Source organism: Electrona antarctica, assembly GCF_951216825.1.
Source record: "Electrona antarctica genome assembly, chromosome: 13".
In the NCBI taxonomy this organism is placed as follows: domain Eukaryota; kingdom Metazoa; phylum Chordata; class Actinopteri; order Myctophiformes; family Myctophidae; genus Electrona; species Electrona antarctica.
In genome coordinates, this window is record NC_136794.1 from 42086468 (window position 1) to 42112377 (window position 25910).

At 43.7% G+C, this 25910-nt stretch overlaps 1 protein-coding gene across 1 annotated transcript in view; it reads right to left on the reverse strand.

The window, feature by feature from the left end:
• Positions 1-21975, reverse strand: part of LOC306934992 (mannosyl-oligosaccharide 1,2-alpha-mannosidase IB-like) — a gene marked incomplete at its 3' end in the record, with an annotated part of 165797 nt that extends 143822 nt beyond the window's left edge. Inside the window, exons 1-3 of the mRNA XM_079517814.1 lie at positions 21533-21975; positions 19153-19202; positions 17511-18101 (exon numbers count right to left, since the gene is read on the reverse strand). Coding sequence (XP_079373940.1) covers positions 17511-17833 — 323 coding nt within the window. The 5' untranslated portion in view covers positions 17834-18101; positions 19153-19202; positions 21533-21975. The remainder of the gene's footprint in view (positions 1-17510; positions 18102-19152; positions 19203-21532) is intronic.
• Positions 21976-25910: the final 3935 nt, after the last annotated feature.

The window sequence follows — 25910 nt, forward strand, 5'->3', positions numbered from 1 at the left end:
CTTTGCTGGAGGACCTGATGACGGTGCTAATTGCTATGGAAACAAGGACCGGAGCCATTCTGTATTAATGAAGCACGTCATGGATTATTTACTTCCACTTGTGCACATTGAACTGTGCAATGCATGGAAAGGCCCATGCTATACATCTGGTATTCCGTTTCCTAGAGGGATTACATTAACCCATTTTGGGCGGGAACCCCTTTTGGTGTTAGCATTATGCTATGCTTTAGCTATTGAAAAATAGCAGATCTACAAGCTCATAGCTTGTAGGTCTGCTATTTTTGAAAAATCGAAGAACGACTGACATAGAAACTTTTTCAGAAAACTGTCAGGATGTAGAAGACATTTTTAGAATCTGATCTCAGGTCAAAATGGGTTAATAAGTAATAAGTAACTAACGATTATTAACTATTAACTAACTAATCTGCATAATTAACTATTAACTAACTAATCTGCATAATTAATGCAGTTTCATTATCAACCACATTAACCCTATAGAGTCCCAATTACTGGGCGAAGATTCTTTGCAAAATTTGCAAATCTGTATAAAGCTCACAAACCCTCGTACAACAATGCCAAATCATACAAGCTACAAAATGATCTTGTGAATGTGCAGAAATAACGCTCTCTCGCTCACTTGGGCACTACCAGAGTAATCTAGTAAGAGAGTAATGACACTCCCGTTGACTCTCATTGTAACAATGGCATGCGGAAGTGCTCATTCTATCTCAATGGAATAGTTCCAGCCATAGGAGCAATGTTTGGAACTATCGCCCATATAGGCACCCGCTTTGCGGCGAGATCAAAGCGTGTCACCACTCTCTTACTAGATTACTCTGGGCACTACGTGGCGTTTCCACTCAGTTCCATGCCCCTGCACACACACACACACACACACAATAGACACACCAGTGGTTTTCAACCCTTTTCATGTCAAGGTCCATTATTTATTGGGTATGTGAGGCGAGCCACGGATCACCGTTTGATGAGGTTTAGCCTCTCAGACCCAAAACGTACAATATTTTGTCGTCGCTGGACAAGATTTTGTCCACACTTCCACCATGCTGTATTGATGTTGGTACCATAGGAGAGATAACAGGCAAGCGTTGAATTGTGTAGACTTCTTGAAAATTAAGTAATGCAGATGTTTAACCCATTTTGGGCGGGAACCCCTTTTGGTGTTAGCATTATGTTATGCTTTAGCTATTGAAAAATTGCTTGTAGGTCTGCTATTTTTTTTTAAATCAAAGAACAACTGACAATAGAAACATAGCTTTTTCAGAAAACTGTCAGGATGTAGAAGACATTTTTAGAATCTGATCTCAGGTCAAAATGGGTTAACTAACAATAATGTAACTCTTAAGAGCGTAAAATGAAACCAAATGGACCGTGAGGGTCCATTTAGAGTTAAAGAAGATATATGTAAGGGTCCACTTGGTTACCAACTCTCCATCATTTAGCTGGGGACCACCTGGAACCCCCTCAAGGACCACTGGTGGTCCATCATTTAGCTGGGGACCACCTGGAACGCAGGTGGTCCCCATCATTTAGCTGGGGACCACCTGGAACCCTCTCAAGGACCACTGGTGGTCCATCATTTAGCTGGGGACCACCTGGAACCCTCTCAAGGACCACTGGTGGTCCATCATTTAGCTGGGGACCACCTGGAACCCCCTCAAGGACCACTGGTGGTCCATCATTTAGCTGGGGACCACCTGGAACCCTCTCAAGGACCACTGGTGGTCCATCATTTAGCTGGGGACCACCTGGAACCCCCTCAAGGACCACTGGTGGTCCATCATTTAGCTGGGGACCACCTGGAACCCTCTCAAGGACCACTGGTGTTCCATCATTTAGCTGGGGACCACCTGGAACCCCCTCAAGGACCACTGGTGGTCCATCATTTAGCTGGGGACCACCTGGAACCCTCTCAAGGACCACTGGTGGTCCATCATTTAGCTGGGGACCACCTGGAACCCTCTCAAGGACCACTGGTGGTCCATCATTTAGCTGGGGACCACCTGGAACCCCCTCAAGGACCACTGGTGGTCCATCATTTAGCTGGGGACCACCTGGAACCCTCTCAAGGACCACTGGTGGTCCATCATTTAGCTGGGGACCACCTGGAACCCTCTCAAGGACCACTGGTGGTCCATCATTTAGCTGGGGACCACCTGGAACCCCCTCAAGGACCACTGGTGGTCCATCATTTAGCTGGGGACCACCTGGAACCCCCTCAAGGACCACCAGTGTCCACGGTATACTGTACTGTACATCCCACTCAGTTGTTAATTAAAGTTACAAAACTCTATTTCTATCTCTCGCTCTCTCATTACAACCTACGTATAGGGTGGGTGTCGTGGGTAGATTCCATACATTCAGAACGATAGATGATGCATTTGTTTCATGGAAAACAGACAATGCAGCAGTCTGCTCTTGCCAGATATTCTTTTTTTAAGCATTGAAGCACAGGATAGACTTTGATACAAGCTACTGTAAGTTGGCAGAAAACATTGTGTAGGCTACAAGAGGCATTTCGTGTCTCGTGCAGTTATAGTTAAATCTAACTAAACGAGCACTAGGGAAGTATCGAATGCAATGTGTAATTGTTCCGTACTTGTTCCTGTATTAGTTTTTAGAAATCACAAAAGTCAATCTATGCAAGTCATATTTGCAGTTTATTTAGGCTTATACATTTTTTAACAAGGAAACCCCCTTTGGGGAGCTATTTTGTGAATGACTTTTATCCATTAAAACAGTTTAAGAAACACTGCTAACACAGAGCTCTGTGCACTTTATTTTTCTACATTATAATGCTGAAATGGGTGCCGAGATACTGTGTGTGTGTGTGTGTGTGTGTGTGTGTGTGTGTGTGTGTGTGTGTGTGTGTGTGTGTGTGTGTGTCATTGTATATGAATTTAGTTTTGATTGTATTGTTCTACCTTTTGCTTTGGCAATGTAAACGTATGTTTTCTCATGCCAATAAAGCCCTTTGAATTGTGTGGTGTGTGTGTGTGTGTGTGTGTTTGTCTGTGTCTGTGTCTGTGTGTGTGTGTGCGCGATGTCCCCATCACAACGAGGCACATTCAGCTGACTGTATGGTCGTGTCCCCAGAGGGTTGGTTGTTTCACATATAGTTGATATCCTCCGAGTTAGTTTGTTGCTCTCTGTGTGCGTGCCGTGCGTGCCTGCGTGCCGTGCATGGCGCGCATGCCTGCGTGCCGTGCATGCCTGAGTGCGTGCGTGCCGTGCCTGTCTGTCTCATGGGTGGCAGATGTGTCCAGACTCCTACGGTCTGTGATGCTGACTTCATTAGGAGCAGCTGCAGGAGGGCTCCACAGCTACATAGACCTGGCAGACAAACACTCACACACCGTCACTCAACGCTGCACTGGACTGGACTGGCAGGCAGCCGTGTGTGTGTGTGTGTGTGTGTGTGTGTGTGTGTGTGTGTGTGTGTGTGTGTGTGTGTGTGTGTGTGTGGCCACAAACACGGGCAGATGGTGTGGGTGCGTACACACACACACACGGATGGAGGGACACAGGCAGATGTGTTTACATCAATACACCCACCTGAATCTAAAAGTGCAGATGGAAGGTCTTCTGTGAGCAAGCACAACCGCCTACTTTTCCACGAGGGGATACGATCACTCTAATCGCTATGGAAACCACAACGAACATGGAACAGAAAACGCGTGGATGGGGCCATGCATGTATCAGAGATGCTAGCTTAAGCTAGCGATCACGTAATAACCACTTCATTCAAGCTGGAGTGGCTGAGCCTTCCAGTTCAAGTTGTCCATCCAAAAGCTACAGTCAGCTACCAACATTAACCACCAACGCTGCTAGGAACTCCTCCTGTGTGTCGGCGTGTGCGCTGCGCTTGTGTGTGTGTGTGCATGTGCCTCCGTTGATTAATCTAGTCCCTCAGGATGACATAAATACTCAGCAAATATAGAAAGCATGGACTAGATCTAATCTTAAGAGCATAGGCCTAGTTGGTTAGAGAGAGAGAGAGAGAGAGAGAGAGAGAGGAGGCACTAATTGGAACTATTTCACTCATGAACTGTATCATAATGCTGCTAATTTGCTAACCATGGCTATCTCTTGCTCTTTTCTTAGCAAACTGGTAAAAGAAAGCTCATAGCGCGCCACCAAGTGGCGCGCTATGAACTTGTAGGTCTGCTATTTTAGAAAAATCGTAAAAATGCGGCACAAATCTTTGAATATATATTCTTTCAGAGCGAACGTTTTTTTTATTTCGACGTCGGGCCTAAAATGGGTTAAATCGTTGCTGTCGGAGGACAGAAACCGCTTATCTCCATATTTTAAACGTTTTGGGGGTAAATAAATGCCCTGCTTTATCACACTACAGCGTCACACAAACGCATAAAAGATGTGCAGATCTACAAGCTCGAAACGCGCTGCGAAGCAACGCTTTTTGAGCTTGTAGATCTGCTACTTCTGAATTTTGAATCCTGAAAGCAGTTTGACATAATAGATAAACGAGGCAAAAGATGCATCAAGGATCAACAGTAATAATAATACATTTTACAGAGCAAACAAGGGTCAAACAAGGACAAACTATGACTCCAGAACATGCCAAGCCTGGCCAACGTTAGGAAAAAAAAGGAAAAGAAAAAAGGTAGGAAAAGAGAAAAGAAATAAAATAAACTGCTGAGCTACTTCAGGACACGTCTGCCCACACGGAGTGACAGAAACACGAATAGGTTTCCGCTCGACAGACGACATAATGTTATAATAATCTCGCTAAATCAGCTGTTCAAAGGATGCTAGAGTGCACAGCCTCGTAATTAGTCCAAACATGCTTTTTGATAGAAGGCCAAAGCTTAATTTATTCTTCATCGTGCAAGGGGGTGTCACTTGCCAAAAGAAAAATACAGATTCACAATTTAAGAGCTTGCAGATCTGTTCTTTTAGTTTTTGGCAAGAAAAACTGTGCTAGTACACTAGTATAAATTAGACTTAATAAAGGCTCCAGCAAACTACAAAATGTTGACTCTTTGTTATGCCATATACCAATAGGCATGGCGGCATGTGCCAGGTCACAATGACGAGACAAGATTAACCGGGTCGCTCACGCTTATCTGACACACCATTGGACCGACATGCGCAAACAGCGATCGGAATAAGGTTGGCGAACATGCGCTGCTCCGTGCTTGCGGTTATGGTTAGGTTAGGGTTTGAGGTACTGAGGTTGTCGTTCTAATTAGGCTTGGGCGATATAGATTTTTTGATATCGATATTGATAACGTGAATAATATCGCGATAATCGGTATTATCGGTTTTATTAATAAAACATTAATATATCACATTGACGGGCTGAATTTCCCCTCCCCTCCCCTCTCCTCTCCAGTCAAAATTTCCCCACGATATTAGTATTATGACGGTATTTGGTATTATTGAGTGGTGTTTTATATACTCCGCGATATTACCGGTATTCGGTATTATTTATATACTCTGCGATATTACCGGTATTGATTTAAAATATCGCGGTAAACGGTAATATCGGTATATTGCCCAAGCCTAGTTCTAATGACAGTCGGACCAATAGTATGTCGAAACTAAAGCCTGTACCCGATTAACTGTCTCTGTGGCAGTTATGAAAGTCATGAAAGTCAATGTCCACTTCCCCTGCTTTGTTCCTGTTTTTTTTTGCTTTTATTCTTTTTGCATTATTTTTTAGGTGGTTTTCTGACCTCAATTGCACCCGAAAAACCTGAACTATGAACATTCAGTAGATTTTCTGCAGTTTTTGCCTCAAAGAAATGGTCCACAGGCAACAAGATGATGCATGTTCCAGACACACTAAATAAGTGTCGGACTGTTGTCCAATTGAGCTTGTATATAAACAGAGGACATGGACGTGTCCATGCAGCTTGTATATAAACAGAGGACATGGACGTGTCCATGCAGCTTGTATATAAACAGAGGAGATGGACGTGTCCATGCAGCTTGTATATAAACAGGACATGGACGTGTCCATGCAGCTTGTATATAAACAGAGGACATGGACGTGTCCATGCAGCTTGTATATAAACAGAGGACATGGACGTGTCCATGCAGCTTGTATATAAACAGAGGACATGGACGTGTCCATGCAGCTTGTATATAAACAGAGGACATGGACGTGTCCATGCAGCTTGTATATAAACAGAGGAGATGGACGTGTCCATGCAGCTTGTATATAAACAGGACATGGACGTGTCCATGCAGCTTGTATATAAACAGAGGACATGGACGTGTCCATGCAGCTTGTATATAAACAGAGGACATGGACGTGTCCATGCAGCTTGTATATAAACAGAGGACATGGACGTGTCCATGCAGCTTGTATATAAACAGAGGACATGGACGTGTCCATGCAGCTTGTATATAAACAGAGGACATGGACGTGTCCATGCAGCTTGTATATAAACAGGACATGGACGTGTCCATGCAGCTTTTAAAAGGATTCTTGCTTTTTTTAAATCGACTTGCTTTTAATACATAGTGTAGAAATCACATAACATACAACACATAAAAATATTAATAGTGTTTATGTTTGACACATGCTGCATGGATGCCTCACCATGGCAACCAATGTCGCCGTCGCCGGAGGCTGTTTGCTTAACAATCTTGACAGCTACGGCGTGGGCGTCATAGCCGCCGTACTTCCGCGTAGCGGAGCCGTCCTGAAAACAGTCGTTGCTTAAAGTCCCTAATGGCATTGGGCTGAGCCATGTACTGCAATAGCCTCTGCCAGTTTCCACCAAGTATTTAAAACAAAAACAAGCATGTGGGAGGAAATTATAAATATCCAAAGAACTTAACATATCTTTTTGAAACACACAGACAGCTGGCTGCAGGAGAGGAGAGGACGTTTCTGTCCAGAAAACATCTGCCAAAACGGCTAAATCTAACATAACTATTATGATAAAACAATCAGCTCCAAATTACCCCACACACACACAATTTAGGCATTTAGCAGACGCTCTTAATCCAGAGCGATTTACATTAAGCAATAACAAAAGCATGGCATACATCACATATATAAAAAGTAGTTATCTCACACACACACACACACACACACACACACACACACACACACACACACACACACACACACACACACACACACACACACACACACACACACACACACACACACACACACACACACACACACACACACACACACACACACACACACACACACACACACACACACACACACACACACACACACACACACACACACACACACACACACACACACACACACACACACACACACACACACACACACACACACACACACACACACGTTTTTGTAGAAAGCTAGCAGGGATGGAGCCGGAGTGTGTGGATAAAATAAGGTCTTGAGTTGATTTTGGCAGCAATTTTTGAGCGGTGCCTTCGGTCCATTACGGAGCTATGTGTGTAACTATGTATGCGTACGTACGTGTATGTATGCGTACGTACGTGTATGTATGTGTACGTACGTGTCCCAGCACAGACACCCCCACATCCTACAGTGGCCAGTAGAGTACAGTAGAGTACAGCACAGCGTAAAGTGGCACAGAGTACACTACAGTACGAGCCCTGGGTACGTTCGTTCCAGGGACCACCCAGGGACCACCCAGGGACCACCCAGATCTGCTACATCTGCTATTTTTCAATAGCTAAGTATAACATTACACTTAAAAACACCAAAAGGGGTTCCCGCCCAAAATAGGTTAAATCCGCTAATTACAAAATATTTGAATACATTTTAAAACTTGTGAAATGGGAAAATCTTTACAATGAGCACTTCCTACTTTTGGTACTTTAATTAATTAACAGAGTATTTTACAGTGTAGATTGGGGTCCCAGAAATAAGATTCTTCATCAAATGGTGACCTTAATGCATATCAAACACGTGGTCCTTGAACTTCAAAAGGTTGAGAACAAAAACTGTTCTAGACAGCTTAACCTTCGACTATGCTGTAAAAGGTAATGACTTTATTAGGGGGGGGTGGGGGGGGGGGGGGAGGACCCCCGAGTCTTATGAAATGCCCTGGCCTAGATTTCAAAACCCCACCACCACCACAAAATTCTAAGTCTTCAATTTCCAGCACTGGTAGTATTTCTACCTCAAACCATGATAGCGACGTGTCGTGTAGCTTCTCAAACATGTTCACGTCAAGGACGCCCAAATGCATAACGCATTATGAGCTAGCAGATCAGTTATTTTCAAATAGCCAAAAAAATAGAAAATGTTTATTAAATTGTTCCTCCGTTTGCTTGAGACTCCCCTGGAACCCCTGGAATCTGTAAGAACCAGCACTCTACACCACACAGTCAGTAACATAATGGGGCTTATTGCCATGGCTACAGGTAACCCAATTTCACCTCTTACTTACTGGCCTGCCGGTTACCATTAGTGTTATAGGCCTTATAACTTAGCTGCGGGTTGTGACAGAGCCATACATCTGAATGAAGCCACAGGCTTTGAATCATAGTCAGGGTTTTCCGGTAAGGCCAACATCACAGAACGCTGATTTATCATAGTTAGCGTGATCTGAGAAATAATTTCTGTGTTTCCATGCCTTGTTCGACCTGTCACACTCACAGCACAGAGTGATAAATCTAGACTGGGCTAGCCTGCATGTACAGTATGTGAGCATGTGTGTGCGTGTGCGTGTGCGTGTGCGTGTGCGTGTGTGTGTGTGTGTGTGTGTGTGTGTGTGTGTGCATGTGTATGTGTGCATGTGTGTGCGTGTAAGTAAAACCAGTCCTAATAATAGCACCCGGGCGAAAAACCACACATGAACAGAGACATACAGTATCATGACACCGCAATCTAAAGCATCACTCAGCCTATCAGTGCAAAGGTCTTCACGAAACCACACATATAGGATTCCAGGATCTATAGGGCATTGGTTCTGGGGCCTCCCAGGGGTCCTTGAGGTGGCTCCAGAGGGGTCCGCAGGAAAATGAGGAACAATTTAAAGGACCACTTCACCACTTTTCAACCTATCTTCATATACTAGTCCTCACTAATAATCATGATAAAATGGCTACCATTTATTTCTACTCAGTCTGTGTCTCATAGGAGGACTGTGGGCAGTTCATAAACCCGTCCACGTCCACCAGTGACATCATCGATGGGGAATCCAAGCTATTAGAAACTGCAGGCTTTCTAGTCCTGAAAAGTTGCAATGCAAAAATGGAAGCCATTTTTTCATGATAATAAAAATCTAAATATTTTTGTAAAAAAAATATTGTTTAAAAAAAATCTGCCTAACGATGATGTCACTGGTGGACATCTGCCCACAGTCCTCCTATGAGAAGCAGACTGAGTAGAAAAAAATAGTGCCATTTTATCATGATTATTAGTGAGGACCTATTATATGAAGATGGGTTGAAAAGTGGTCCTTTAATAACTGCTAGTAAAACCAATGTACAAGCCAATCTACACGCTCACGTGTGACGATGCAATGCTTTCCGAGCTTGTGGATCAGCCATTTATTGTTTTTTTTAACGTTGTTGTTGCCTGCAAAACTATGGACGTCAGGTACTAGAAAGAAATTGGTCGATTTCACTATGATTTCACCCACAAACAAGGTAATCCAATGAGAAAATGTAATGTACATGGATTATTAAAATGATTTTGGTATAGACAGTAGTATTCTTTACTTAATCCAATCAACAACTAGACCTTCTCTTATAGGGGTCGCTGACAACAATTATTTTCAAACGCAGGGTCCGCAGCATTAAATCCTTGAAATTAAAACATTTGAGAATCACTGCTTTAGAGCGTAATTTAGAATCAGCCTCTTTTGGTGCAAGCAGATTGAGCACTCACTACTAATGCGCCCAGACTGTTATGGAGGGGCTTTTCAGATATTCACAATCAATGGTGAGCTAATTTAGCTTTTACAGTGGCAGGGCCATTGTAGGAGTCCCCGAAGTTCTGTCTGTCAGTTGGAAACCTCATATCTCCAAAACTTTTCAGGATTCTAATTCAAAAACAGCTAAAATAGCAGATCCACAAGCACAAAATGCACCACACGCACGCCGCGCTTTGAGCTACTTTTCATGCTCGTTTGTGACGCTGTAGTATGATCAAGTAGGCCGTTAATTTACCCCCAAAAAAATAAAATAAAAACAATTAGAATATGGAGATGAGAGCATTCTGCCGGACAGCAATAATATGGTCTCAGAACAACCCTGAAAGACGTCTGCTCCTTCAGAAATCTAATTAAATGTCAACATCAGTTATCAATCTGTGCTTTCCCTTGTTTCACAATAAGACAATATTACCCTTAGAAGCATTCATTAAAGGACCACTTCACCACTTTTCAACATCTCTTCATATAATTGGTCCTCACTAATGTTCATGATAAAACACCACCATTTTTTCCTACTCAGTCTGTGTCTCATAGGAGGGCTTTGGGCAGTTCGGATACCCGTCCACCAGTGACATCATCATTAGGCAGATTTCTTTTTAAAACAAGATTTTAAAATATATTTCGATTTTTATTATCGTGAGAACGATGGCTTCAACTTTTGCATTGCAACTTTTCAGGAAAAGAAAGCCTGCCGTTTCTATTAGCTTGGATTCCCCATCGATGATGTCACTGGTGGACAGGTTTCTGAACTGCCCACAGCCTTCCTATGAGACACAGACTGAGTAGGAAAAAATGGTGGTGTTTTATCATGAACATTAGTTAAAACCAATTATAGGAAGAGAAGTTGAAAAGTGGTGAAGTGGTCCTTTAAGACAATGTTTTATAATAAAATATTAACTTTTAAACAAATGTTTATTTTGTAAATTCACGTTGCATGTTTTTTTTGTTTTTTTTCCACTTGTCATTTCTCATGCCCATGTGGCAGTTCTCAAATTGTGAATGCAAATCCCGGATCGTCTCAACCAACTCTACGAAAAACAAAGCCAACTAAGGCAACTAACACAACATAAGATGCTCAGTGAAAAACGTTATGGAACGGAATCCAAAGGGGAAAAAAAACTTTCAGGTGCTGAACAAAAGATAGGTACAGGAGAAGGAGAAGTAGTTCGCACACCGTTTGTAGCTCCCAGAGGAATTTTATTTAGAGTATAAGGAAGACAACGCTTCGAGTCTTTCGACCTCTTATGGGTCTTCGTCAGGTACCTGACGAAGACCCATAACGGGTCGAAACGTTGTCATCCTTATACTTGACTAAATAAAAGTCCTGTGGGAGCTACAAACGGTGGGCGAACTACTCCTTCTCCAAAAACGTTTTGGACCCATGTGGTTTTGTCTACAGAAGTCCATAGGGAACCCTCCATGTTTGTCCCTGCATATTAACCCATTTAGACCTGAGCTCGATTCTACAAAATGTCTTCTAAATCATGACAGTTTTCTGAAAAACCTCATGTGTCATAATATGTCAGTGGTGCTCAAACTATTTCATGTCAAGGACCCCCAAAAATTATATGTATTTGGCCTCCGACCACAATCTGAAAATATGTTGTTCCAGAAGCAAAGATGAGAGTTAAAAATGTTCGCTCTGAAAGAATATTATATTCCAAATTTGCGCCATATTTTCACGATTTAAAAAAAAATAGCAGACCTACTAGCTCGTAGCACGGCACTCGGTGCCGCGCTATGAGCTTGTAGATCTGCTATTTTTCAATAGCTAAAGTACAACAAAATGCTGAAAACACCATAAGGGGTTCCCGTTCAGAATGGATTAAACTCATTTGTTACCCACATTAACCGGATCACAGTTCATGCATTGTTCAGATGAAAAGGTAATTCATTTCAATTGAGAGAGCACCTTACTGTGGCACCACTGCAAATGAAGAACAGTACAGGTGTTGTACAATCCTTTGTTGCTTTGTCGTTTTGTATTATTGTGCTTACAGAATTTGCCTGTTAATCCTCACATTATTTTAGCTAAAATATATTTGATATACGATATAATATATTTTTTTCATTTACTATGAAAACATGCATTTCCGTGTGTCACGTCACACCTCCATATATGGTCACGCCTCGTGACAGCATGCCTCCATACAGTATATGGTCACGCCTCGTGACATCACTGATTCACATCCTCATCTCCATATATGGAGCTGACCTGCTGACATTCCATATGTTGATCCCTCCCCACCCGTCCTTCCTCTTCGATGTCTCCCTTTTGACTGATACCTGTCCATTTCAAACTCTAGACGGGCCCGTCCCACAGTTATTAGTGCAGCTGCTCCCAGCCGCCGGCGAAAACTAGAGTTCTCAACAGGCCCGAAACTTAAGGCCCGGCCCTACCTGGGCCCTCATCAAACCCTGTACACTCAAGACACTGCCCCCGCTGCCACCCTTAGATCTCCATATATGGAGCTGACCTGTTCTGACATTTGATGTTGATCTGACCTCATCGAACCCTGTAAGCTCACAAATATAGTCTATTCTAGAAGCATTTATATTCCAAACGAGATGCTTCCTGAAGTCAGAAATGAAGACGGAACATTGCCCTTTTGGGCAAAACCATGGAGAGCGCCCTAGATTTAGAGTTATCTAGTGTGCGGCTGAGCATAGACATGGTAACGCCTCCGATTGGCCTACCTGTCCGTCTGGAATGTCCTCCGAGGTGGATATAGCTATGCTGGATAGTCTGATCTCTGCTGGGAGGCCAATCAGCAGCAGCTAGAGGCGGGATAGCTGCCGATTGGCCAGGCCGTTTTGTGGCCGGGCATCAAGTCTGCCTGAGAGTTCCCAGATGGGAGCAGGAGGGGGGAACCCAGTGTACTCTCTGCTGCCCCATCTGGCGGAGTCAGGTTAGCGCTAACCCATATAACCAAAAAAGACCTAAGGACACCTATACCTCAAGGCAGTAAAGGCACCCTGTGATTGTGATTCCCAGCATAATAAGTGTTAAGCACTGATGAATTAATGATGAATGTGTTCATTGTAATTCAAGCTTTTTTGCTGACTCTAAGTTTTGGTGCTAAAAACATCCACATTTTATGTGTATGAATTAAAATACTGTATACTTCCACCTTTTAACTCGATTCCTCACACAAAAGCCATACCGTTTATTATCTAAGCTATGTAATACATCTAGATCCGTTCAGATCAGGAAGAGACAGAGATGTTAGATAACACAGCATTGTACCACTCCTTTGCACGTTTATGACAATTCTTTCTGGCATCAGCAGAAAAGCATGTGACTGATCCAAAGCTTCCACCTTTACAATTCCTTTCATCCCCTGCAGCTGCCAGAAAGACACCTAGATCCTGAACGATAATATTAGTTTAATATAATATAGGACATTATTTTTTTGACTTTTTTTTAGGACACTGATTTCGGCAACTATGCAGCCGATGAGTCCCAATTTCTTACATTTGACAAGAATTTTGAACATTTTTGAATAAAGTTTAAAAAAGTTCAGTTCATGTGTATTTCTATATTTACTCGTTTGATTGCAATTGTTGTTTGCTCATAATTAATTTTTTTGAAGTTAAAACGATTTGAGTTTATTTGTATTTGTTCGGAAATCTTAATGAAATCTAAGTTTCAAATTAATACACTATTTGACAGTATATCCTCAGCACCCATAAAAAGGGACGCAAAAATCTGGCATCAGTCCATTCCTCCCCTGCTGACACCTAAAATAAAAAGTATAATAATCATAATAGTCACACCTCCCTTGGGGCAAAGAGATGGAATGAATGCAGACTAGTACAGCACGACACAGCAAGAGCAGTGTGAGCATGAGCAAGCTGTCACTTTGCCCACATTCCTACATCGCAAACATGCGTCAGGAAACAAACTAAACACGACCAGCCATGAGCAGGCTCAGACCAAACACTACTTTTAGACCGTACGGCGCATGGGAACGTCATAACTAAACCAACCAACAGGTTGCTAGGACGTGTACACACATCCTAGCGCATTTTCATTGATATCAAACGAAGAGAAAAATATTCTGAATTTTTCTTTTTTTCTTTTTGAGTTGGCCTCCAAGGCCACCATACTCCTTGCTCTCAAGCTCACAACATATCGCGACGTGATGCATTTGTGACCTTGTAGATCTGCTATTTTTCTCTGAATGCTTGCCCCAGAAGTAGGGACGCTATAGGGTCCATGTGGATAATGTGAGCGGTGAGGTGATCTCTTGTGTGGTTCTGGCCTGGTCTGTGGAGAAAATAATAAAAAGGTGAACTTGTCACTGGCTCCCTATGAGCTTGTCTGTGCTCCCCAACAGGCTTCTTTAGATAGTGAGTCTTATTAAGATTCACTCCCAGGGGAGTGAGGCCCTGGGGAACACAGGGGGTTGCACCAACTGCCGAGTCTGATACACAAAATGCTAAACTGAAGGTATTTCCATAAACCAAACACCAGTTGTGGGGGTGCCTCTGCTTATATGTGGGGTTAAATATATAGACTGCACTTCCGAGACCTAAAATCTGCATTAAACAATTTTTGAGGGATCTCAGAGCCATTACTCTCCCTCTTTGAAAGCTGAAATTGCATTTCTCAAGACATGAGGGACGGCACAGGGGGCTGTTTGAGTTCAATGCCTGATAGTGGTTGCTTCGTTCTTTTATCTCACCTTAAAGAGCCTGCCTATCAAAAGAAAAGCGCTCACATTCAGTCAAACGTATCCTGTGACATCCGCAATAGTGTAACAGAATATATTTGTTAGCAGAGGTTTACAATTACAAATCCAGATGTATTGCTTTTATTCAACACTAGAGCGGTGCCCGTTCGAACGATGCAAGAATGATGCAAGAACTTCGAACGATGCAAGTTGGAAATGCATGCCCCACCCAGTTATTAGGCACAAATAATATTGACAATAAGCCATATTGTATTTTCCGTGTGTTAAATACATATTCTGACTGTGACATACACAACATGATATGAATTATGATACATGCATGTGTGCACACCAGGCGGGAATTAAAATACAATTTGCTGTGGGAACATTATGCACAGGTTCTGTGCTCAGTCTGAACACAATCCAAGATTTTCTCCAACATGTCGCCTAATTTGTAGAACAGGGATCCTGCAAAGCACCGGTAAACATAGTTTAGAGATTAGTTCCTGCAAAAATGCAGCCTCTTGCAGTTTACAAACTGCGGCAATCAGTTACGTGATTTCGATAGTTTTTCGATTAGTTGTACGTACGTACAGCCTCTGGGCAGTACAATCCCACACATTCCCAGGGCCCTTTAATGCAAACTAGCGACTCTACAAAAGGGAGGGCGCTGTCACTTCGCCTAGCCACGTCTAATCCTTTCATCATTTGAACAGCTACCTCCAGAAAGCCAATCCGTGGAACATTTTCAAAGCTCCAGCAGCTAGCTACTGCCTTCTTTCTGTCTCAGTCCTGGTGATGCCATACAGGACCACACTATAGCTCCATGCCTGTCTCAGTCCTGGTGATGACATACAGGACCACACTATAGCTCCATGCCATGCTAGCCTTCCTTCTCAGTTACAGTAAGTACAGTAAATGAGTTATTTTGAGCAGGTGGCCGCCCCAAAGCTTTTCGTGACAAGCGGGGAAATGAAACGGCCCCCACAGGGGACTAGAGTGGCAAAACACTCAACAGTCCCTTGCTGCACAACTGGCAGAGAAAGGCTTTTAACACCTAGTCCACCATTCTATAAGTAACGACCACTTCCAAGCAGGTACAGTAGGTTGATTTAACTGTACAACGGTGGCTGCTATCACAGTCAATAATTCCACAATGTCTTTCTTTCATTTGTGCAGTACAGCAATGTAAGCCAAAGCTGAATTAACCCATTTTGGGCGGGAACACCTTTTGGTGTTTCAAGCATTCTGTTATACTTTAGCTATTGAAAAATAGCAGATCTACAAGCTAGGTCTGCTATTTTTGAAAAATCGTAAAAATGCGGCACAAATCTTTGAATAGGTATATATTCTTTCAGGGCAAACTTTTTTTTTATTTCAACGTCAGGCCTAAATGGGTTAAATCATACAGTATATCCTTGAATTATATATACACAGAGAACATAGCAATGTGCATGCTGGGCTTGATGCTAGCATAATTTATGACCGGACTGTGTAGAGATAATTTAACAGAAATGGGGAGAAAGAGAGAGATTTAATAAAAGAGACAATGGAAAAGAAAAGAGAAAGATGCAGCAAAAACAGAGAGAGACCAAGCGAGGCAGAAAAAAGGGAAATCAGGGGCTTCCACATATGCTAACGAGTGCTATACTAGCATGTCTACTAAAACTCCTGCAGCCTTGTTGTAGCTACAGTGTGACACCCAAATTCTACTGCAAACGCTTTGTCCTGCACCCCTACTGCGTTACCAGTCCTAGATGTCGACCCGCTTTTATTACTTCAGTCTATATTAATAGTAGCTTAATGACAAGTATTACAAAAATATTGCCTTGTTTATGTTCATTGTATTTGCATTTAAGTTCATAGAGTTAACATAAGTATAGATAGTATAAATGCATTTGAAATTAAATAAAAATGTTACATTTCAGGATTCCAATTCAAAACTAGCAAAAAAATAATCTGGATTTCAATTAAAAAAATAGCAGATCTACAAGCTCAAAATGCATCGATGCATTTTGAGCTTGTAGATCGGCTATTTTTGCTACGAAGGTATATGCAATTTAATGAGTGTGAACTGGAACTATAGTGGCCCTCTCCAACTTCAAAGTTCCCCAGGCCTGTCGAAACTGGTTCATCAACCATATTGGGACAACATGGGAACACTGTGTCCAAGGTGACTACTTCCCCGTCATGCAACAATGAAACCGCCCTGATACCTGTAAGTCTCAGGTGAGAATAACAAGGTACAAAAAAATGTGGTGGTGCTGACGAGAAGAAATGAGGAAACCATTATGTGGAGTACACGTGGATCTAGACCGTTTCACAGGCTATCAACATCCATTCCACAGCCCCGGGGTGTTTTCCACATGGCTACAGAACAATCGATGTGTGTCAGGAGACATGTATAAGTGGCCTGCGAGGAACAATACCCACACACACGTGACGTCATGCACATAAACCTGGGCAGTGGACCAGAAAAGCAAGTGAGAATTTCCTTGTGTGTGTGTGTGTGTGTGTGATGACGGATCAATAGTTGAGTATTTTATCATTTCAACCCACTGCTAAGGCTAACCCGTCTCAATGACATTTTCAGAAGCCACTTTCGTACTCCACGGCAGCATGACAGCACGGGGAATTATGATGACAAAACCAAAAAAAACACGGCTCTCCCAGCGAAAGTGAGCCACCATTTCTGGAAATCAAACACTGGGAGGGTTTATGACATGGGTTCCCAAAGTGGGGTCTGGGGACCCCTGGGAGTACTTGAGGGAGTTCCAGGGGGTACCTAGCTCAATTAGAGATAGTTAGGAACCAAATGGACCCTTATGTGTCTGTAACTCAGAGAGTGTACAAATGGAACCAAATACAATATAAGCAAAAAGCCCGAAAAATTTCTTTAAAAAAACATAACATGTCAACAACAGCCATTTCAACGTACCTGTGTCTGTGCTCGTAGTGGGCCCCCTGTCCGTGTATGTTGACCACGGGGCCGCCGCCCGCCGCGTGCTTGCCCCCCTTGGGGGGGTCGATATGGGGGATGAGCACGTCCTCCAGGCCCAGGTCGAAGCGCTTGTGCTTGGAGCTGTCCGGCAGGAAGAAGAAGGCCCCGAAGCACAGGGTGATGAAGGCACTGAGGATGAGGAGGAGGATGAACTTCTCGGAGAGCCTCAGCGTGGCCCTGTGGTGCGGGAAGGACGAGGCGCCCGGGGACAGCGTGGGGATCCGGCGGCCCGAGAGCGGCAGCAGGGCCGGCGTCGTCATGACTTCGCCGCCGTTAAAAAGTCAACTCTGGTCGGGGACGGGGGAGGGTGAGACTAGGGGAGGTGGGAGGGAGGGAGGAGGGGGGGTGGGGGGGGAGTGGATCTACAAGCGCCACGGGTCCTCTTGTAGCAGCAACATGCAACGCACCCTCCGGGGCCACTCCTATTATCTCATCCCGGCAACAGTGAGTCCAGAATCGACAGAGACGAGTTGCTGGAGCCCCTCAGTGAAGAAGCGACGGGCTGCCTTGGAACTGGTCATGTCGATACTGAAAGGGAACAACATATCAGGTGATGAAGCATTGAGGTGCACACACACACACACGCCTATCAACCACTTAAACCAGGGGATGTCTTCAATGTTTTTCAGGCCAAGGACCCATTAGCTGAGAGAGATGAAGCAGGGATCCATCATTCCCCCCCCCCCCCCCCCCCCCCCCCCATATTGTATACAATTGTGTTGCAAACATTTTCATAGATTTCATATAGTTTCATAGACTTGTTTGACAGCACTGTCAGTGTATTTTGGATTCATGTTAATGTCTATCTTCAGATATTTAAGCACTTAAACCGTCAATATTTACCATAGTAAACTTTGTTTGGCTCAGTACTTAGCCTGCTCATTTTTAAATATCATATCACAAAATGATTTGGCAGCATCCATGCAGTAACTCTGAGGATGCCCTAGTGGTCCTGGACCCTCGTTGAAGACCCCGGATTTAAACCCTATGTACCCCAGTAAGTAAGTCCCCCAGTGTACTAGCCTAGCCCCCCTGCATTTTACACCCTTGTAAAATGCAGCTTGTAGATCTGCTATTTAGCGCTCTACTACAGCTTCCGAATGTCCAGGTCTGCTAGATTTCATGTGCTTAAATAATATCAAACATGATACCTAGTCAAAACTCAACGACACGTAATGGTGAAAAATGTACTGGACAGTAACATCTACCAGTACTGAATGTAACCACGTATTCAATGATAACCAAAATATTGTAAGTGTTAAAAACAAAATGTTATATCATTGCATTGCACCACAGCGAATTGAAGTGAAACAGACTATCTTTCAGAAGGAAATTCAATCATCCATAATAACAAAACAAACAGTGTAGTGTAGATCATTTTCTATTTGGTTGACAGAATCATATTGTGGCAACAGTTCCTGGTAGTCAGCCATCATTACACTGAGATAACCAGCGACGGATGAGGCCAAAAACGTCTACTGTACTGGCACAGATGTTGTCAGGCTTGGACATATTTGATATACGCTAAACAAAAGATTATCAACGGATAGAACGAGAAGAGCGAGGAAAATCCACCTACCGCGCAAATCCTGTTATTCAATGCCATCCTTTAGGCTGCATCGGATTGGACTGGAAGACAAATCACACACAGCCAGCCTTAGTGAAACTGAAAGCTGCACAGGAGACCCAAGCTGAACACACTACACTAGGCATGCACTCACACCAACCTGTATTTCGGTTATTATAATTCATTCTAGCCCAGTAATTTTCAACCCTTTTCATATCAAGGCCCATTATATATTTGGCATTTGAGCCACGGACCACCATTTGATTAGATTGCAGCCTTTAGACCCAAAACTATAGAATATTGTGTTGTCCGTCTATGTCGAAATTGACGTTGGTACTATAGGAGAGATAACGGCCAAACGTTGATCAAAAATAACAATTCTTCTACATTCTCTAATTGTGTAGACTTCTTGTAAATTAAGAAATGCAGATGTTTAACAATACATTTAACTCTTGATAACGTACAATGAAACCAAATGGACCAGTAAGGGTCTATTTGGTTTCATTTTACACTCTCAAGAGTTAAAGATCTAATAAGGGTCCATTTGGTTACCAACTCTTATCATTTAGCTGGGGACCACCTGGAACCCTCTCAAGGAGCACTGGTGGTCCCCAGACCACTGGTTGAAAACCACTATTCTAGGCAGTCTATTTAATAATTAATTAATAATAATAAAATTAGCATGCTGTTACTAGTGCCATGGCATACAGAGTACAGACATCACAAAATGTGATTCCCCTCAAGAAAAGAAATACAAATGCTGTGTGTATACATTTTTAAAACACATTTGAAAATGTTATGATGATGGCATACACATGGCCTGCTAACCATTCAAGTATTATTGTATTAAACATCGATCAACCACCTAACAACATAGGCATATTTATTTGTCTAGTTGCCGACTTGCCGTCCATCCACCGGGCCCATGTGCTGATGTGTGTCGCTTGCTTGTGCCCAAAATGACAACAAGCTAACAAGGAGGCATCGCGACCCCAATGGAAACAAGCCATGAAGCCAATAGGCTTTCTTGGATTCATCCTTTTTAGCAGACCTTGTACTGTACTTCCCTGTGCTCGCCCATGATGCAAACTGTAGTAATTCAATCAAAAACGCGTTGTTTAATAGCTTGTAGATCTGTTATTGTTGGCACAACAACAAGAGACATCCTCGATCGCGCGACCTACCGTGTCGCTCAAACAAAAAATGACGTTATTTCCAGCTTTAACAGGGAGGGCAGTGTTGATGTGACGCACCCGCACGTATAGTATCGTACAGTAGGCTACAAATCTTTTTAGTTGGACTCGGGGAAACGACATTATTTTTGTTGAGAGCGAAGCGACGACAGAATAAGTGTCACCGTATCGTAGTGTCGTCTGTCGCTGACTGAATGCCAAGTTCACCTGCCTCCGCTATAGGACCTAAAGCTAGGCGCTTATGAATAGCTGTATCCTACTTTTTTGGGCACCGGGTGTCGCACCCCGAAAACAGGACCTCAAAGTGGGGTCGACCCTTGGAGAATGGAGGGGTAGGGTTCCAGGGGGGGTCCCCAGCTAAATGCGTTACCTTAAAAAGAAAATACAGACAGCTGCGAGCTTGTACATCTGCTATTTTTTAATATTTGGGGGAGGACGGGGGCCGGGGGGATATATTTCAGATTTTTTATTTTTAATACAAATATTTTCTTCTGGGGGAGGGGGTCCCCTCACTCCCCTGGTACAAAACATTTTCTGGGCTGGTGGGGGGGTTCGTTGACAACCAGTCACCATGCAGTCACTGGCGTTTTCGGCACGCGACACCCGGCGAGCAGCTAACTAAACGCGGCTTAATTCGTCCGTTCGCTTCGCTCCTTCGCCTGCCTGCCTTGCGAGACCGTCGACGAGCTAAACATGTTAACTTAGCCTTAAGATTTAGACTCTCGTAGTTGAATTTAATCAATTCTGACAAAATGTCAGAATCGATCAAATACATCCATACGAGAGTCTAAATCTTAGGCTAGTGTGTTAGCTAGCAGCAGCAGCAGGGTAGGCGAGCGAACGATACGGGTCTGTCTTGTCTGTAGCGGCTACCCCCTCGCTGCTAACGGCCATTAAACTGACAACACAAAGCGAATACGGTGCACAAAAGGACATTAAAAAAACACAACCCGGAATTCAGACACTCCTTGTTTACTCACTGAATTGTTCCCCCCCCCCGGTGGGGGGTGTCGCATTAAGACGTGTATAATTCGCTAGCAGTGTGTCTGTCTGGGTGTGCGACGTGTGTGCTATAATAACGCAGCAATACGTTAGCTTCTCCTGGGTTATTATCTGTGGTGTTTGTGGTTCCGATAGAGGCGGTGTAAGTAATGTAATGTAGTGGTGGTGTGTGTGAGCTCCTCTGCTGCATGCATCACCTCTTCATGTACTCTTCTTAACGGACACAATCGATGAATCCTCTCCTCCAGACACGAAAAAGCCTCCTCCTCCTTATTATTATTATTATTATCCGTAGCGGTTGTGAAGAAGAAGAAGCAGCAGACGGTGTTGTAGGCAGCGAACAACGTCCTCCTCCTCCTCATGTCTCCACGGACGGACCCTGTATCCCGGCGGCTACGCTTTCATAACCCGGGCAGCAGCAGCTAGCTCCTGCGGTGCTCTGCTCGGGTGGGTCCGTGCTGGCTGGCTACAGCCTCCCTAAAACAACATAGCGCTGTCTGTGTTGTTGGATGTGTGGCGTCACTGCTGCTCGCTCGCCTGCTGGGCTGCAACGATGGTGCTACTTACTGCCAGGCTGGTTGGTTGGTTGGTTGGTTGGGTTTGGCTGCTCAGTCAGTCAGTGCTCCCTCCTCCTCCTCGACGTTCCAGGCTCAACTACACAGCCTTGGCCGTGATGTCATGATGTTAGGGACGGGCTGACAACCCCCCCCCCCCTGGTAAATATTAATATCCTATCACAAAAAGACGTTTAACGTTACAATAATAACGTTTTTATTGTTTTCTTTTTTTATTGTTATGTATTATGTATATTTGTATATGCTTATCATCGGTGTTGCGAGGATGAGGGGGTAGCCTACTTGGAAAAGTGTCCAACCTCGGCCAAAAAACTTTGAGAACCCATTACATGCTCTAGCAGTCCTGTCCTCTGTTGAAGACCCCGAACTTAAACCATAAAGCAGTTAAACCCTAAACCCTAAAGAACTTAAACCCTAAAGCAGTTTTCAACCAGTGGTCCGGGGACCGCCAGTGGTCCATGAGGGGGTTCCAGACCCAGGTGGTCCCCAGGTAAATGATGGAGAGTTGGTATGGTAACCAAATGGACCCTTAATAGATCTTTAACTCTTGAGAGCATAACATGAAACCAACTGGACCCATACAGGTCCATTTGTTTCATTTTACGCTCTCAAGAGTTAAATTAAAAAAGTTAAATCAAGTGGCCGAAATGAGTTTTCTGCAACGGGTGGCTGGCATCTCCCTTAGAGATAGGGTGAGAAGTTCAGTCACGCGAGAGAGACTCGGAGTAGAACCGCTGCTCCTTCGCCTGGAAAGGAGCCAGTTTAGGTGGTTCGGGCATCTGGTTAGGATGCCTCTCGGGCGTCTCCCTAGGGAGGTCCTCGACGCACGTCCCACTGGGAGGAGACCCCGGGGCAGACCAAGGCGCAGTTGGAGGAAATACATCGACTCACTGGCCTTGGAACGTCTCGGGATCCCCCAGGAGGAAGTCACAAATGTTGCTCTGGAGAGGGAAGTCTGGAGCACTCTGGTGGAGCTATTGCCCCCGCGACCCGACTACGGATAAGCGGTTGAAGATGGATGGATGGAAGAGTTAAATTATTGTTAAAAAATCTGCATCACTTAAGTCTATACAATTAGAGAATGTAGAAGAATTGTTACTTTGATCAACATTTGCCTGTTACAGTATCTCTCCTAATGGTATCAGATCAATACAGCATGTGACGTTTCTGACCAGTGGTCTGTGTTGCGAGCAGCCTGATGAAGAAGTAGTCAAAGAGAAAGATTCTTTGTCGACAATTCGGAGTCCGTTTTATTAATCAGAAAACACTCAAGTCACAAGGCTGTGTCACACACACAAAAAAGGCAGTGACCGTAGTCCCACAGCATCTACCCAGTCCAATCAAGCAGATATCAGTGTGAGCACACACAAAATGAAGAACATTTCTGTATAACAAAGACAGCCTCCGCTGATGAAACCCAATCAAAATGTTTTACAGACAGGATGTTCCTGCCAGAGTATAGGCGGGTCAATCTCACAGCAGATCTAGACATTATAGCATTGTATAACTTTACCAAAAAGACAAGTGAAAGTGGGGGGGGTAAAATTTGGCACCAACAACAAACAAATAAAATGTAATGCAATTAAAGGTCGAAGTGCCATTTTTATGCCATATACAGTAGGCCTATACATTTATAATAGTAGTGAGTAAGCTTACTTCAGACTTACATAATCTTAAGGAAACACAAAAAGTGACTGACTGACTGACTGACTGACTGACTGACTGACTGACTGACTGACTGACTGAAAGACGATTTCAGGACGACAGTTACTCACGCCTAATAAGCTAATTCAACAGACCTATACAGATCTTTAACTCTTGAGAGTAAAACATGAATCTCATTGTACGCTCTCAAGAGTTAAATTATTGCTAAACATCTGCATTATGTAATTTCCAAGAAGTCTACACAATTGGAGAATGTAGAAGAAGAATTGTTATTTTGATAAACATTTACCTGTTATCTCTCCTATGGTACCAACATCAATACAGCATGGAATTGTGGACAAAATCGTATCCAACAAAATATTCTTTAGTTTTGGTTCTGAGAGGCTAAATGTCATCACATGATGGTCTGTGGCTAAAATGCATTTTAAATAATGCATGGTCCTTGATATGAAAAGAGTTGTTAAAAACCATTCACTATAGAGAAATGTAGGTAGAGTAGAATGATATCCCTAATAAGCCTTGAGAAGCATGTCATGGAATGTTAAGAGAGCAGCTACTGATATTGACAAGGAATGTGACGCCCTGATGGAGGAGTGACAAAAGGAAAGACTGTAACATTATATCACCCCTCTATCTCTCACACACGCACGTACGCACGCGCTCGCGTGCGCACACACACACACACACACAGACACACCGTTTTCCTCTCACAGATGGAAGCTGTTTGTTTACTCGAGGAGGAAGAGGTGATCACGTGATATTAGTACATTTCCTTTTGCGTCACGCCCCAACGTGTAACCATTGGATTTGGTAATGACTTTCCAAAACATTCTGTGAGCTGAGCTTCTATTTCCTTTCCAGTCAATAGAAGTAAATAAATGTCACTCAGTGTTATGAGTTGTCCATGTACATCTAAGTCTGTGTACTTGAACTTGAGATACAGTGTACTTGATATGTGTACTTGCTGTACTGTAGCCTACTTCATAGATAGGCTACGAGAGACATCTCTAAGATCAGCCTTGCTGCATTAGTCATTATCATGTCACGTTTCTATGTCTCATATCTTGTCACGTAATTATGGTCCAGCACTATATATGTTCCCTGTTTGTGTAATAAACTTTGTGAACCTTTAGCGTGATACTGTCTCGTGTCGCGTTATTGTTCTCCCGAGCCCGCCGCCGCAGTCGCCGTAACAAAGGAATACTTCAACTGGATTATCACACACCACCCAGCCTGCACACACTACCAGTCTGTCAGAACCAGACGAGGGTCCAGTTAGGGATCACAACACTCAGTACCAGAAATCTACCCACCCTAACCTCTACTACGCATAGAGCTACTGTATATAATATCTGGTAGAGAGCACAGAAAATCCCCGCCCACTCATTTATAAATAACCAGCTCAGTCAGTTGCCTTGTGATTAGAGTGTCCGCCCTGAGATTAGGAGTTCGGGGTTCGATCCCCGGCAAAAGGTCGTACCATATATGGACTGTAAAAATGCCTCCCTGCTTGGCACTCAGCATCACAGGGTAACTAGCATCATGTCTAGGGGGTGTACATGTACATCAAGCCGCCTCACGCTACATAAACATAGGGCCAACATGGCTCGGGAACTGTTGGATCCCAAGGCTACTTATACTTATAATACAGTCATTTCAATGAAAGTTGCTCACCCAGCACGTATGCCCCTAGGCACACCCTCCTTCCACATATTCGTAACGTCATTGACTGAGTACTCTAAAGGAGGGTGTCCCTAGGCCCTAGGGACTAGGGACATATATGCACTGGGTGATAATGAATACAAAAAAAACACCATAGGCTATCTTAGGGATCTGTCCTGAGAGATGAACTGCCAGGAGTTAGAGGCGTCAGAAACATTACCAGAGAATTTCAGTCGAGGCCTTAGTCATCTTTTGGTACATGTACCCAACTGCCCTGTTCCCTACCCAGCATGGACCTATGCATTATAAATGGACACAACATAAAATTAATCATCTTTTAAAATGCACTCTCCTTTATCAAATGCAGAGACCGCTCTGCTGCCAGGAAGGGCGCAATTCATCAAATGAGTTCCTTGGCTTGTACACTCTTTCTCTTATGGGAGTACACTCCCATAAGTTTGACCATGAGTCCATGACAACGAGTGCTCTGCTCTGTGCCTATCCCTTTCGGTACTGTAGCTGCCGCCGAAAATGAGACAGGTGTCACTTCACTTTGGCTGGAGCTTTTTGTCTCTGTGGTGCAGCTCCTTCCCGTCTTACCCCAGCCAAGATCACACTCTGGGGCCAAGAATTTGCCTGATCTCCTGCCCCGCAACCTCCAAGTGAAGGATTG